Source organism: Oncorhynchus tshawytscha, linkage group LG17 (assembly GCF_018296145.1).
Source record: "Oncorhynchus tshawytscha isolate Ot180627B linkage group LG17, Otsh_v2.0, whole genome shotgun sequence".
NCBI lineage: Eukaryota > Metazoa > Chordata > Actinopteri > Salmoniformes > Salmonidae > Oncorhynchus > Oncorhynchus tshawytscha.
In genome coordinates, this window is record NC_056445.1 from 780789 (window position 1) to 795053 (window position 14265).

A 14265-nucleotide genomic window follows, 5' to 3' on the forward strand; every position below is an offset into this window, starting at 1 on the left:
AGTGCAAAGTGCAAATGTACAAAGGCCAAAAGTCAATCAAGCAACATTAATCACACTAGAATTCACTGCAGCTATTGCCTTGGGGATCAAAGATGCTTGAGCAGTCATGACAAATCAACTGCTTACTAAACTAACCCTATTTTCAGTAGAAACGAGTACACCAAAAATTGTGTTTCTGCGAACTTTGTATAGTATTTGCATAATTGATACTCCAACTCATGAAATAATTTGATTTATATTTTCAATTGAAGTCTGTCATATCAGACTTATGTTAGAAACAAATCAAAATGTACTTGTAACATGATTTTGTAAACAGGTATAGACTAACAGAGAAATGCTTACTTACAAGTTTCAAAATATGCAGAGTGACTTCAGATATGGCTTTTGCTTTGCAACTCTGCCTAGAAGGCCAGCATCCCGGAGTCACCTCTTCACTGTTGACGTTGAGACTGGTGTTTTGCGGGTACTATTTCAAGAAGCTACCAGTTAAGGACTTGTGAGGCGTCTGCTTCTCAAACTAGACACTCTAATGTACTTGTCCTCTTGCTCATTTGTGCACCGGGGCCTCCCACTCTTTCTATTCTGGTTAGGGCCAGTTTGCTCTGTTCAGTGAAGGGAGTAGTACACAGCGTTGTACCAGATCTTCAGTTTCTTGCTGATTTCTCGCATGGAATAGCCTTCATTTCTCAGAACAAGAATAGACTGAAGAGTTTCAGCAGAAAGTTATTTGTTTATAGCCATTTTGAGCCTGTAATCAAACACACAAATGCTGATGCTCCAGATACGCAACACGTCTAAAGGCGGACAGTTTTATTGCTGCTTTAATCAGAACAACAGTTTTTCAGCTGTGCTAACATAATTGCAAAATGGTTTTTAAATGATCAATTAGCCTTTGAAAATTATAAACTTGGATTAGCTAACACAATGTGGCACTGGAACACAGGAGCGATGGTTGCTGATAATGGGCTTCTGTACGCCTACAGTGGTTCCTCCTTTAAAAGTTGTCATACTGCGGCACACCTTGTGTGCTGCTGCAGCATTCTGTGGCACATCATTTAATTCTCAGCCATTTCTTCTGTTACTGCAAGTTATTGCTAGTTTGACCACGAGAGGGCATCTGAGAAGCATTTGATAGTATTCCGTATTGTCATTACCAGAGAATTTAAAACATTTTTTTTTAATAACATAGTATATGGGATTGATAAAGACATTTGGCTTAATTAATTTGATATTATTATTATCCTTAAAGGCATAGCAAGAGAGCTAAAAAAAAGCACCTAATAGTTGAAAGCTCTTTCCTTGAGTCATAAAAGTGCATTGAAATTACTTAGGAACTGTGCACACTTTGGAGAGGTGTGTGGCCACTTGGAGACATCCGTTACCTTCTGTTCATTTACACGGCTTCTAACATACAGAAGAACAAAATACCTCACTCGCTCCCAGGAATGGCTAATTCTTGAAATTCCTTTTGTTGCTACTGATCTAGGTAAAATGTCCTTTAGTTTGTACGCACCACATACATGGAACGAATTTCAGGACACATATTACATTTCCTAGTGCCTTCCGGTCACTTAAGGCATTGCTGAGTGACCTGTTCACAGAGGAGTGTTTTTTAAAACTTTTATTGTCTTGTTGGGGTGGGAAATTGGGAAACTGATTGTTATTGCTATTATTATTATTACTATTGTTATTACTATTATTATTTATTGATACATTTCATATTTAATATGTGTATTGTATTACAGGGCTCATTTGGAAAAAAGACATGGAACTCAATATGACTCCCTTTAAATAAAGGTTGAATACAAATAAAAGTAAATAAAAAAACCTTGACATAGTCGTAGGGACAGGTGACGTCAGGGTGGTCCTCAATGTCGAAGGTGTCATCAAACTCCAGGCTGAGCAGGAATCCATCTTCCAGCTCAATGTGGTACAGGCAGTCAGAGCTTTTGGGGTAGGGGTTAGGGAAGTCGGAACTGGAAAGCACCCCTGACCGCTCCATATACACATTATCACTGCACTCCACTGGAACACACACACACACACACACACACACACACACACACACACACACACACACACACACACACACACACACACACACACACACACACACAATTAATCAATGAATACATTCTATGCACACACTAATAAAATAGGATTTATGATAATGTGTGATAAATACTCCAAGTTTCATGAAAATCCACCATACACACAACATACTGTAATAACCCATTTATAGACACAGTGCATAGAACACACACGTCTTATTTCCAGTGACAGTTTTGAACATGTACAGTGAACCAAGTAAAAGAGAAGATTATAGCATCTGCAACACATACTGTAACTCTCTGAACTAGACAGACATTTTTCACATATCTTCAGCTGCTTTAATGTAAATATTTGTCATCAATCAGTGACGGCTATCAGTGAGATAGAAAGAGGGGAGTGAATGGATACAAAACAGACCTTCCTAACTATAACACAATCACTCATGCACAAATGCATGTGAGCGGTCGCGCACACACACAGGATTTGGGTGCGTAGAAGGTTGCTTAATGTCCCAGAGGTGCCATAGAAGGGTGATGACATGTGGTCAGTGTTGGTCCACAACACAACCAGTTCACTTGTGGCACAGAACAAGGAATCTAGAACTAATAGTGTGGAAAAGGCTCACGTTTTTCTCACACTTTTTGTTAACTGTCCCTTTGAATGCAGGTGCCTCTAAGCCATAGAGATGTGTAGAAATCACTACGTATCAGTCCTTAAATAGCGTTTCCCATGTTTTACAGGCTTTTGGGCACTATAGATCTCAATACATCTCTATGCTCGGTGCACACGTTCAACCAATTTCCTTTGTTAAATACCTGATTTCCTTTGTCTTTTAGTTCAGTGACAAACAATTCAGTCAGTTGTAAAGAACCTCTCCAGCATTATCAATTTTATTTATGTTATCTGTGTGTCCAATACCCTGTGTATGATTTAAAGGGATTAAATAAATGGGAGTTCAAACTCTAAAACACAACCTAAATTCTCTCTCCCTATCTTTGTCCTGTAACCGGGACACCTGCACCTGAATCAGCTCCTACCTCACCCAGTGCATTCAAAATAGGCAAGCTGCCATAACAAGTGGTCCTTTGGCCGGTTATGGAGTGGGATACAGGTGTTCCCATGGATGGGGACCTCAATGGCAAACCTCAACCTGACTCTCCCATAGCTAGGCCAGGCACACGTGAGCTGCAAGCAAGTGGAACCTTCACTGTCTCACAGTCAAGTGCAGCAAGCACACATCCAGCAAGAGCTATGCCTAAAGAGAAGCCGGTTTTGGGTGGAAATAGCTGGATTGGGCCCTCGACGCATTTGAGAGACAATGAGGTTTTACCCCCACATAACCTGATCTCAGAAGAAAATATTCAAACAACCACAGCAGATATCTGGCTCAACACTCTCCATCCAAGCGCTCTTCCTTAGAGCCGATGGAGGCCCCAACACATGAAGGCCTACTATTTCACCAGTCTCTGGAAGACACTTCATGGAAGAGGCACAATGGGGGATCAAAGCAATGTTCTGTTAAATCTCTAAGTTCCACTAAATCATCTCATTCAATGAGTATGGAGGGCCACTCTTCATACCAGTCATCTCAGAGGATGGGGTGGAGTCCCATCAGAGGCCCTGAGTAACTCAAGCTGCTGCTCTCAGGAAGTGTATGACGCTCCTTGAACTAGAGGTCAAACACCAAATCATAGAGGACACTCAAGCTGATGAAGAGGGTAGGCATTTGGACACTCAAACATGACAAGCATTTGAAGCACATGAAACCATAGCCAAACGTCTAAAAAGACAGTGACGTCTTACTGCAAGCTGAAAGGGATCTGGAGGATGCTCGGATGATATCAGCCTTCATAGAAAGGAACCAACAGGAAAGCCCTGAACCTGACCCAGAGCAACAACCACAAAAGGTTGTGCCTGACCCCCACCATAGAGCTCATGGCCCTCTTCAACAGCGTGAGGAGGGGCTTACAGGAGCAGGCAGAGCATCACAACCTGTCATGTTGTCATTCTCCTCTGCCAGTGAGGAGACAGAGGGGGAGCCACAGGTTCAAGATCCAGGTCCGGCTCAGGAGGAGTTCAAGATGAGTCAGAGACGGAGGTTCAAGATCCGGATGGATCACAGTATCAGTCACCATTACCACGATCTCCTTCTCCATCACCTTATCGGCCTCTTCCTACACTCGCCCCGAAACCACCACCTCGTCCACAGACTAATGGGTTTCAAACCCAAACCCCACTTTCTCCTGCGCCATACCCAGCTCCTTATGGTCAGCACCGACAAACCCAAAATGGGTGTTCTCTACCTTTACTGCCCAAACTGCTCACTACGAGTGATTTTAAGCGGTCAGTCATCCTACATCATGGTGAGGAGGCAATAGAGACATTTGGCTACCAGCTTTCTGAGATTGTGTCATTATGTGTATGAGAAGGATTTATGTTGTAAAATGTGCTGAAGCGAATGTTTTACTGTTTTATTTTTAGCAGATAAGTCAATGGAATTAAGTTAAATCTCTCTCTCTATCCTTGTCTGGGACACCTGCACCAGCTCTTACCTCACCCAGTGCATTCAAAATAGGCAACCTGTCATAACAAATAGCCTAGGGGAAGTAGCCTTGTCCAAGCCAAAACAGCCCATAGGGCAGGAATATATCTCCTGTTTCTGTAGTGTGAGGCAGCTTGATGTACAAGTACACCCCCGGCCTGGACAAAATGCTAGTTTAACGCAGGGCCTTACCCCCAATCTATGTCCTTAATGCTGAGTGCTAAGCATAGAGGCCTTAGTGCAGTGGCCTATAATGCCAGAATTAGGCCCAATTAATTTGTGTGGCAATTGCCTGCTTTACATAACAATTCCGAATCCTTTAAATCTAAAAGGGATTATGACCTTAACTGTCTTAAAGTAGGAATTCCAGTTCCTAACCCTAATACAAGTCATTGAGGAGTTTACCACAGCAGTCACTGGTTTCATTAATAAGTGCATCAACGATATCGTCCCCACAGTGAACGTACGTACATATCCCAACCAGAAGCCATGGATTACAGGCAACATCCGCACTGACCAAATAAAATCAAATTGTATTTGTCACATACGCCGAAAATAACAGGTGTAGAACTTACATGCTTACTTACAAGCCCTTAACCAACAATGCAGTTAAGAAAAATATGTGTTAAGTAAAAATAAAACAAATTGGTTAGTCGAGGTAATATATACATGTAGGTAGAATTAAAGTGACTATGCATAGATAATAAACAGAGAGTAGCAGCAGCGTAAAAGAGGGGGTGGGGGGGGCAATACCAATAGTCTGGGTAGCCATTTGATTAGCTATTCAGGAGTCTTATGACTTGGGGGTAGAAGCTTTTAAGAAGCCCTTTGGAGCTAAACTTGGCACTCCGGTACCGCCTGCCATGCGGAAGCAGAGACAACAGTCTATGATCAGGGTGGCTGGAGTTTTTGACAATATTTAAGGCCTTCCTCTGACACCGCCTGGTAGAGGTCCTGGATGGCAGGAAGCTTGGCCCAGTGATGTACTGGGCCGTACGCACGACCCTCTGTAGTGTCTTGCGTTTGGAACCGAGCAGTTGCCATACCAGGCAGTGATGCAACCAGTCAGGATGCTCTCGATGGTGCAGGTGTATAACTTTTTGAGGATCTGAGGACCCATGCCAAATCTTATCAGTCTCCCGAGGGGGAATAGGCTTGGACCATGTTAGTTTGTTGGTGATGTGGACACCAAGGAACTTGAAGCTCTCAACCTGCTCCACTACAGCCCCGTTGATGAGAATGGTAGCATGCTCGGTCCTTCTTTTCCTGTAGACCACAATCATCTCCATTGTCTTTATCATGCTGAGGGAGAGGTTGTTATCCTGGCACCACACAGCCAGGTCTCTGACCTCCTTCCTATATGCCGTCTCATTATTGTCGGTGTTCAGGCCTACCACTGTTGTGTCATCTGCAAACTTAATGGTGTTGGAGTCGTGCGTGGCCATGCAGCGAGTATAGGGAGTACAGGAGGGGACTGTGCATGCACTCTTGAAGGGCCCCCCTGTTGAGGATCAGTGTGGCGGATGTGTTACCTACCCTTACCACCTGGGGGCGGCCTGTCAGGAAGTCCAGGATCCAGTTGCAGAGGGAGGTGTTTCGTCCCAGTACCTTAGCTTAATGTTGAGCTTTGAGGGCACTATGGTGTTGAACACTGAGCTGTAGTCAATGAATAGCATTCTCACAGGCATTCCTTTTGTCCATGTGGGAAAGGGCAGTGTGGAGCGCAACAGAGATTGCATCATCTGTGGATCTGTTGGGGAAGTATGCAAATTGGAGTGGGTCTAGAGTTTTTGAGATAATGGTGATGATGTGAGCCATGACCAGCCTTTCAATGCACTTCATGGCTGCAGACGTGAGTCATTTAGGCAGGTTACCTCAGTGTTCTTGGGCACAGGGACTATGGTTATCTGCTTGAAACATGTTGGTATTACAGACTCAGTCAGGCACAGGTTGAAAATGTCAGTGAAAACACTTGCCAGTTGGTCAGTGTATGCTCTGAGTATAAGCTCTGGTAATCCGTCTGGCCTTGTGAATGTTGACCTGTTTAAAAGGTCTCACTGTTACACCCTGATCTGTTTCACCCATCTTTGTGCTTGTCTCCACCCCCCACCAGGTCTCTCCCATCATTATCTCCTGTGTATTTATACCTATGTTCTCTGTCTGTTGCCAATTCGTTTTGTTCGTCAAGCCTATCAGCATTTTTCTCCTTGCTCCTGTCTTTTTTATTGTTCCTGTTTTCTAGTTTTTCCGGTTTTGACCATTCTGCCTGCCCTGACCCTGAGCCTGCCTGCCGGTCTGTACCTTGCCCCACCACCCAGGATTACTGACCTCTGCCTGCCCTTGACCTGCCATTTTGCCTGCCCCCTGTTCTAGTCATAAAATGTTGTTACTTCGACACTGTCTGCATCTGGGTCTTCCCTAAAACGTGATACTTACTCACATCGGCTATGGAGAGCGTGATCACAGTCGTTCGGAACAGCTGATGCTCTCATGTATTTTTCAGTGTTGCTTGCCTCGACATGAGCATTGAAGGCATTTAGCTCGTCTGGAAGGCTTGTGTCACTGAACAGCTAGCGGCTATGCTTCCCTTTGTTGTCTGTAATAGTTTGCAAGCCCTGCCACATCCGACGAGCGTCGGAGCCGGTCTAGTATGATTCAATCTTAGTTCGTCGGAGGGCAGAGCGGGATTTCTTATAAGCTTCCGGGTTAGAGTCCTGCTCCTTGAAAGCGGCAGCTCTACCCTTTTGCTCAGTGCGGATGTTGCCTGTAATCTATAGCTTCTGGTTGGGGTATATACCTACAGTCACTGTGGGAACGAGGCCATTGATGCACCAAAAGGCTAGAGCTACCACTTTCAAGGAACTGGAACTAATCCGGACACTAAGAAATCCCACTATGCCCTATGACGAACCATCAAACAGGCAAAGCGTCAATAAAGGACCAAGATTGAATCTTACTACACCGGATCTGACACTCGTCAGTTGTGGCAGGGCTTGCAAACTATCACGGATCACAAAGGGAAACCGAGCAGTGAGTTGGCCAGTAACGCGAACCTATCTAAAACTAAATACCGTGTATGCTTGCTTTGAGGCTAGCAACACTGAAGTATGCATTAGAGCACCAGCTGTTCCGGACGATTATGTGATCACTCTCCGTAGCTGATGTAATACCATTAAACAGGTTAACATTCACAGGGCTGCAGGGCCAGACGGATTACCAGAACGTGAACTTAGAGCATGCGCTGACCAGCTGGCAAGTGTCTTCCCTGATATTTTCAAACTCTACCTGACCCAGTCTGTGATACCTACATGTTTCAAGCAGACCACCATAGTCCCTGTGCCCAAGATCACCAAGGTAACCTGTCTAAATGACTATTTCCCTGCAGCACTCAAATCTGTAGCCATGACATGCTTTGACAGGATAGTCATGGCTCACAACATGCTAGTAAGACAAAGGAGCTGATCGTGGACTACAGGAAAAGGAGGGCCGAGCAAGCCAACATCCATATCAAAAGGTTCTACAGCTGCACCATTGAGAAAATCTTGATTGGCTGCATCACCACTTGGTATGGTAAATGTTTGGCATCCGACAGCAAGGCGCTACAGAGGGTAGTGCATACGGCCCAGTACATCACTGGGGTACTCCAGCCACCCACTTCATACTGTTATCTCTGGTACCGCACGGCAAGCGGTACAGATGCACCGAGTCTGGAACCAACAGGACCCTGAACAGCTTCTACCCCAAACCACAAGACTCCTAAATAGTTGGTTAAATAGTTAACAAATAGCTACCCAGACTATCTGCATTTGAGTCTTTGACTCATCAAATGCGCTGCTGTTACTGTTTGTCTATCCTGTTGCTTAGTCACTTTATTCCTACCTACAGTATATGTACATATCTACCTCAATTATTTCGTACTCCTGCACATCGACTCAATACTGGTACCCCGTGTATATAGCCAAGTTATCCTTACTAGGTGGCAGGTAGCCAGTAGCCTAGCGGCAGGTAGCCTAGCGGTTAAGAGCGTTGAGCCATTAACTGAAAGGTTGCTGGGTCGTATCCCCAAGCTGACTAGGTGAAAGAAATCTCTGCGACCCCACTTGATTTTTTATATTATTTCTATCGTTTTTTTTCTCTGAATTGTTGGGAAGTAAGTAAGCATTTTACTGTTAGTCTACACCTGTTGTTTAAGAAGCATGTGACATAACATTTTATTTAATTTTAAAACTTCTTATGCCTCGGGCAGTATTGAGTAGCTTGGATGAAAGGTGCCCAGAGGTGCCCAGAGTAAACGGCCTGCTCCTCAGTCCCAGTTGCTAATATATGCATATTATTATTATTAGTATTGGATAGAAAACACTCTGAAGTGTCAAACTGTTTGAATGATGTCTGTGAGTATAACATAACTCATATGGCAGGCAAAAACCTGAGAAGAAATCCAAACAGGAAGTGGGAAACCTGAGGTTGGTTGATGTTCAAACCAGCCCCTATCAAATACACAGTGTGATATTGGATATGTTGCACTTCCTAAGGCGTCCACTAGATGTCAACCGTCTTTAGAAACTTGAATGAGGCTTCTACTGTGATGTGGGGCCGGTTGAGAGCCTTTTGAGTCAGTGGTCTGGCAGAGAGCCAGGTTCTGGTCATGCGCATTTCACATGATAGCGACCTGCGTTCCATGGCATTTCTACAGACAAAGGAATTCTCAGGTTGGAACGTAATTGAAGATTTATGATAAAAAAACATCCTAAAGATTGATTCTATACCTGTAATATAACTTTTTGAAGTTTTCGTCCGACGTTTCGGCTGGACCTGAACGAGCGTTTGGATTTGTGTTCTAAACGCCCTAACAAAAGTAGCTACTTGGACATAAATAATGGACATTATTGAACAAATCAAACATTTATTGTGGAACTAGGATTCCTTGGAGTGCATTCTGATGAAGATCATCAAAGGTAAGGGAATATTTATAATGTTATTTCTGATTTCGGTTGACTCCAACATGGAGGATAAAAAAAAAATTCTGAGTGCCGTTCTCAGATTACTGAATGCTTTGCTTTTTCCGTAAAGTTTTTTTGAAATCTGACACAGCGGTTGCATTAAGGAGAGGTATATCTATATTTCCATATCTAACAATTGTATTTTCATCGACATTTATAATGAGTATTTCTGTAAAATGATGTGGCTCTCTGCAATATCACTGCATGTTTTTGGATCTAGTGAACATAACTTTTTCAGGGCAGACCTTGTTGATTGAGGACCTCTATGTAGATGAATGTGATTGCTTTGGTTTATTGTTTGCTGCATTATATTGTTTTATTATTCTGCTTTTATTGTAATGTAGACAGGGCTCTCTTGTAAATAAAATTTTAAAAAATCATTCTCTATGTTTTTCCCCAATTATGTTGATGACATCCTGAAAAATGTGTCAGTCTGTGCTTGTTCCCTTCCTATAAATACGTATGGATTGATGTTTAAAAAACATAGATGACCTGGTAAAGAAGCTAAGATTTAAAGTTGGCTTTTTCTTCAGAAAGAGATCATGCCTTTATTTAATCAGTAGGTAGCAGATTAAACAGTCAACCTTTATCTGTTCTTAATTATGGTGATTATTATATATCGAAGTCGAGCTGATAATTCTCTTAACTTTTGGAAGCCATCTACTGCAGTGCCCTTAGTTTTGTTATAGGTGACAGTTTTGATTCTCAACACTGCATCCTGTATTAAAAGGTTTGCTGGACTTCGCTAAAGACCCGTAGACCTCTACATTGCTCCCATTCTGCTGACAAGGCTCTACTTCACAAACTTCCGTCTCATCTAACTTTGCTGTTTAAGTAGACACCTGAGTTATCCAACCCGTTCACAGGATTGGTTATCTTTTGAGGTTCCTAGGGTCTCCAACAAGCTAGGTGATTCTTAATGTTCTGGTGCCGTTCAGGAAATTTAAAGTATTCATTGAGGACTTATTTTTGGAGGAATGTAGCTGTTTTTCTGGGTGATGTGCTTCCCACAACTGTTTTTAATAATACAACAAACACAATATACCCAAACAATATATTACAGTACCAGTAAAAAAATTGGAAACACCTACTCATTCCAGGGGTTTTCTTTATTTTTACTATTTTCTACATTGTAGAATAGTGAAGACATCAACAATTGGAAATAACACAAATGGAATCATGTAAACTCAGCAAAAAATAAATGTCCTCTCACTGTCAACTGCGTTTATTTTCAGCAAACTTAACATATGATGAAATGGTAGCAGTTTTACGGGCGCCCAACCAATTGTGCTATGCTTTTTTGCGTTATTTGTACCTGAGGTCGACCGATTATGATTTTTCAACGCCGATACCGATTATTGGAGGACCATAAAAGCAGATTTTTTTTATATTCTTTATTTATTTGTAATAATGACAATTACAACAATACTGAATTAACACTTATTTCAACTTAATATAATACATCAATAAAAATCAATTTAGCCTCAAATAAATAATGAAACATGTTAAATTTGGTTAAAATAATGTGAGAAGAAAGTAAAATGACTATGTGCCATGTAAAAAAGCTAACGTTTAAGTTCCTTGCTCAGAACATGAGAACATATGAAAGCTGGTGGTTCCTTTTAACATGAGACTTCAATATTCCAAGGTAAGAGGTTTTAGGTTGTAGTTAATATAGTATTTATAGGACTCTTTCTCTCTATACCATTTGTATTTCATATACATTTGACTATTGGATGTTTTTATAGGCACTTTAGTATTGCCAGTGTAACAGTATAGCTTTTGTCCCTCTCCTCGCCCCTACCTGAGCTTGAACCAGGAACACATCGACAACAACCACCCTCGAAGCTTCGTTACCCATCGCTCCACAAAATCCGCGGCCCTTGCAGAGCAAGGGGAACAACTACTCCAAGTCTCAGAGCGAGTGACGTTTGAAACGATATTAGAGCGCACCCCGCTAACTAGCTAGCCCTTTCACATCGGTTACACCAGCCTAATCTCGGGAGTTGATAGGCCTGAAGTTATAAACAGCTCAATGCTTGAAGAATTGTGAAGAGCTGCTGGCAAAATGCACAAAAGTGCTGTTTGAATGAATGCTTACGAGCCTGCTGCTGCCTACCATCGCTCAGTCAGACTGATCTATCAAATCATAGACTTAAGTATAACATAATAACACACAGAAATATGAGCCTTTTGTCATTAATATGGTCGAATCCGGAAACTATCATTTCGAAAACAAAACGTTTATTATTTCAGTATAATATGGAACCATTCTGTATTTTATCTAACGGGTGTCTAAATATTCCTGTTACATTACACAACCTTCAATGTTATGTCATAATTACGTAAATTTCTGTCAAATTAGTTCGCAACGAGCCAGGCGGCCCATACTGTTGCATATACCCTGACTCTGCGTATATACCCTGATTTTTCTGTGAGTTTTTTTGTTGTTTTGTAGTTTTCTATTCAATACCATTACAGTATCCATTGACTTAGGACTCAATTTGCAGTTCCTATGCCTTCCACTAGATGTGAGCTGCCCAGTGACACGAGCCTACCAGACTAGCTAAATCACTTCTATGCTCGCTTCGAGGCAAGCAACACTGAGGCATGCATGAGAGCATCAGCTGTTCCGGACGTTTGTGTGATCACGCTCTCAGTACCTGACGTGAGTAAGACCTTTAAACAGGTCAACATACACAAGGTTGCGGGGCCAGACGGATTACCAGGACGTGTGCTCCGGGCATGTGCTGACTAACTGGCAGGTGTCTTCACTGACATATTCAACATGTCCCTGATTGAGTCTGTAATACCAACATGTTTCAAGCAGACCACCATAGTGCCCAAGAACACAAAGTAAACCTGCCTAAATGACTACCGACTCGTAGCACTCACGTCCGTAGCCATGAAGTGCTTTGAAAGGTTGGTAATTGCTCACATCAACACCATCATCCCAGAAACCCCTGACCCCCTCCAATTTGCATACCGCCGAAACAGATCCACAGATGATGCAATCTATGTTGCACTCCACACTGCCCTTTCACACCTGGACAAAAGGAACACTTATGTGAGAATGCTATTCATTGACTACAGCTCAGCATTCAACACCATAGTACCCTCAAAGCTCATCTCTAAGCTAAGGAATCATGGGACTAAACACCTCCCTCTGCAACTGGATCCTGGACTTCCTGACGGGCTGCCCCCAGGTGGTGAGGGTAGTTAGCATGGCCAGGCACGACTCTAACACCATCACTAAGTTTGCAGACGACACAACAGTGGTAGGCCTGATCACAGACAACGACGAGACAGCCTATAGGGAGGAGGTCAGGGACCTGGCCATGTGGTGCCAGAATAACAACCTATCACTCAACATAGCCAAGACTAAGGAGATGATTGTGGACTACAGGAAAAGGAGGACCGAGCACGCACCCATTCTCATCGACGGGGCTGTAGTGGAGCAGGTTGAGAGCTTCAAGTTCCTCTGTGTCCATATCAACAACAAACGAGAATGGTCCAAACACACCAAGACAGTCGTGAAGAGGGTACAACAAAGCCTATTCCCCCTCAGGAAACTAAAAAGATTTGACATTGGTCCTGAGATCCTCAGAAGGTCCTACAGCTGCAACATCGAGAGCACTAGTTGCATCACTGCCTGGTACGGCAATTGCTCGGCCTCTGACCGCAAGGCACTACAGAGGGTAGTGTGTACGGCCCAGTACATCTAAGCTTCCTGCCATCCAGGACCTCTACACCAGGCGGTGTCAGAGGAAGGCCCTAAAAATTGTCAAAGACCCCAGCCACATCAGTCATAGACTGTTCTTTCTACTACCGCATGGCAAGAGGTACCGGAGTGCCAAGTCTAGGACAAAAAGGCTTCCCAACAGTTTTTACCCCCAAGCCATTACACTCCTGAACAGGTAATCAAATGGCTACCCGGACTATTTGCATTGTGTGCCACCCCCAACACCCCCCTAACCCTGCTACTCTCTGTTTATCATATATGCATAGTCATTTTAACTATATATTCATGTGCAAACTACTTCTATTGGGCCGACCAACCAGTGCTCCCGCACATTGGCTAACCGGGCTATCTGCATTGTGTCCCGCCATCCACCACCCGCCAACTCATCTTTTACGCAAATATTACTCTTTGTTCATCATATATGCTTAGTCACTTTAACCATATCTACATGTACATACTACCTCAATCAGCCTGACTAACAGGTGTCTGTATGTAGCCTCGCTACTTTTATAGCCTCGCTACTGTATATAGCCTGTCTTTTTACTGTTTTATTTCTTTACTTACCTATTGTTCACCTAACACTTTTTTGCACTATTGGTTAGAGCCTGTAAGTAAGCATTTCACTGTAAGATCTACACCTGTTGTATTCGGCACACGTGACAAATAAACTTTGATTTGATGTGTAAATATTTGTATGAACATAACAAGATTTAACAACTGAAACAAACTGAACAGGTTCCACAGACATGTGAATAACATAAATTGAATAATATGTCCCTGAACAAAGGGGGAGGTTCAAAATTACAGAAAAGTAACAGTCAGTATCTGGTGTGGCCACCAGCTACATTAAGTACTGCAGTGTATCTTCTCCTCATGGACTATACTAGATGTGCCTGTTCTTGCTGAGAGATGTTACCCCACTCTTCCAC

At 42.9% G+C, this 14265-nt stretch overlaps 1 protein-coding gene across 2 annotated transcripts in view; it reads right to left on the reverse strand.

Moving 5' to 3' along the window:
* Positions 1-14265, reverse strand: part of masp1 (MBL associated serine protease 1) — a 71168-nt gene that overhangs the window by 43871 nt on the left and 13032 nt on the right. For both annotated transcript variants that reach the window (XM_024415788.2, XM_042299999.1), the window contains exon 5: positions 1829-2025. In XM_024415788.2, the coding sequence (XP_024271556.1) occupies positions 1829-2025 (197 nt within the window). The remainder of the gene's footprint in view (positions 1-1828; positions 2026-14265) is intronic.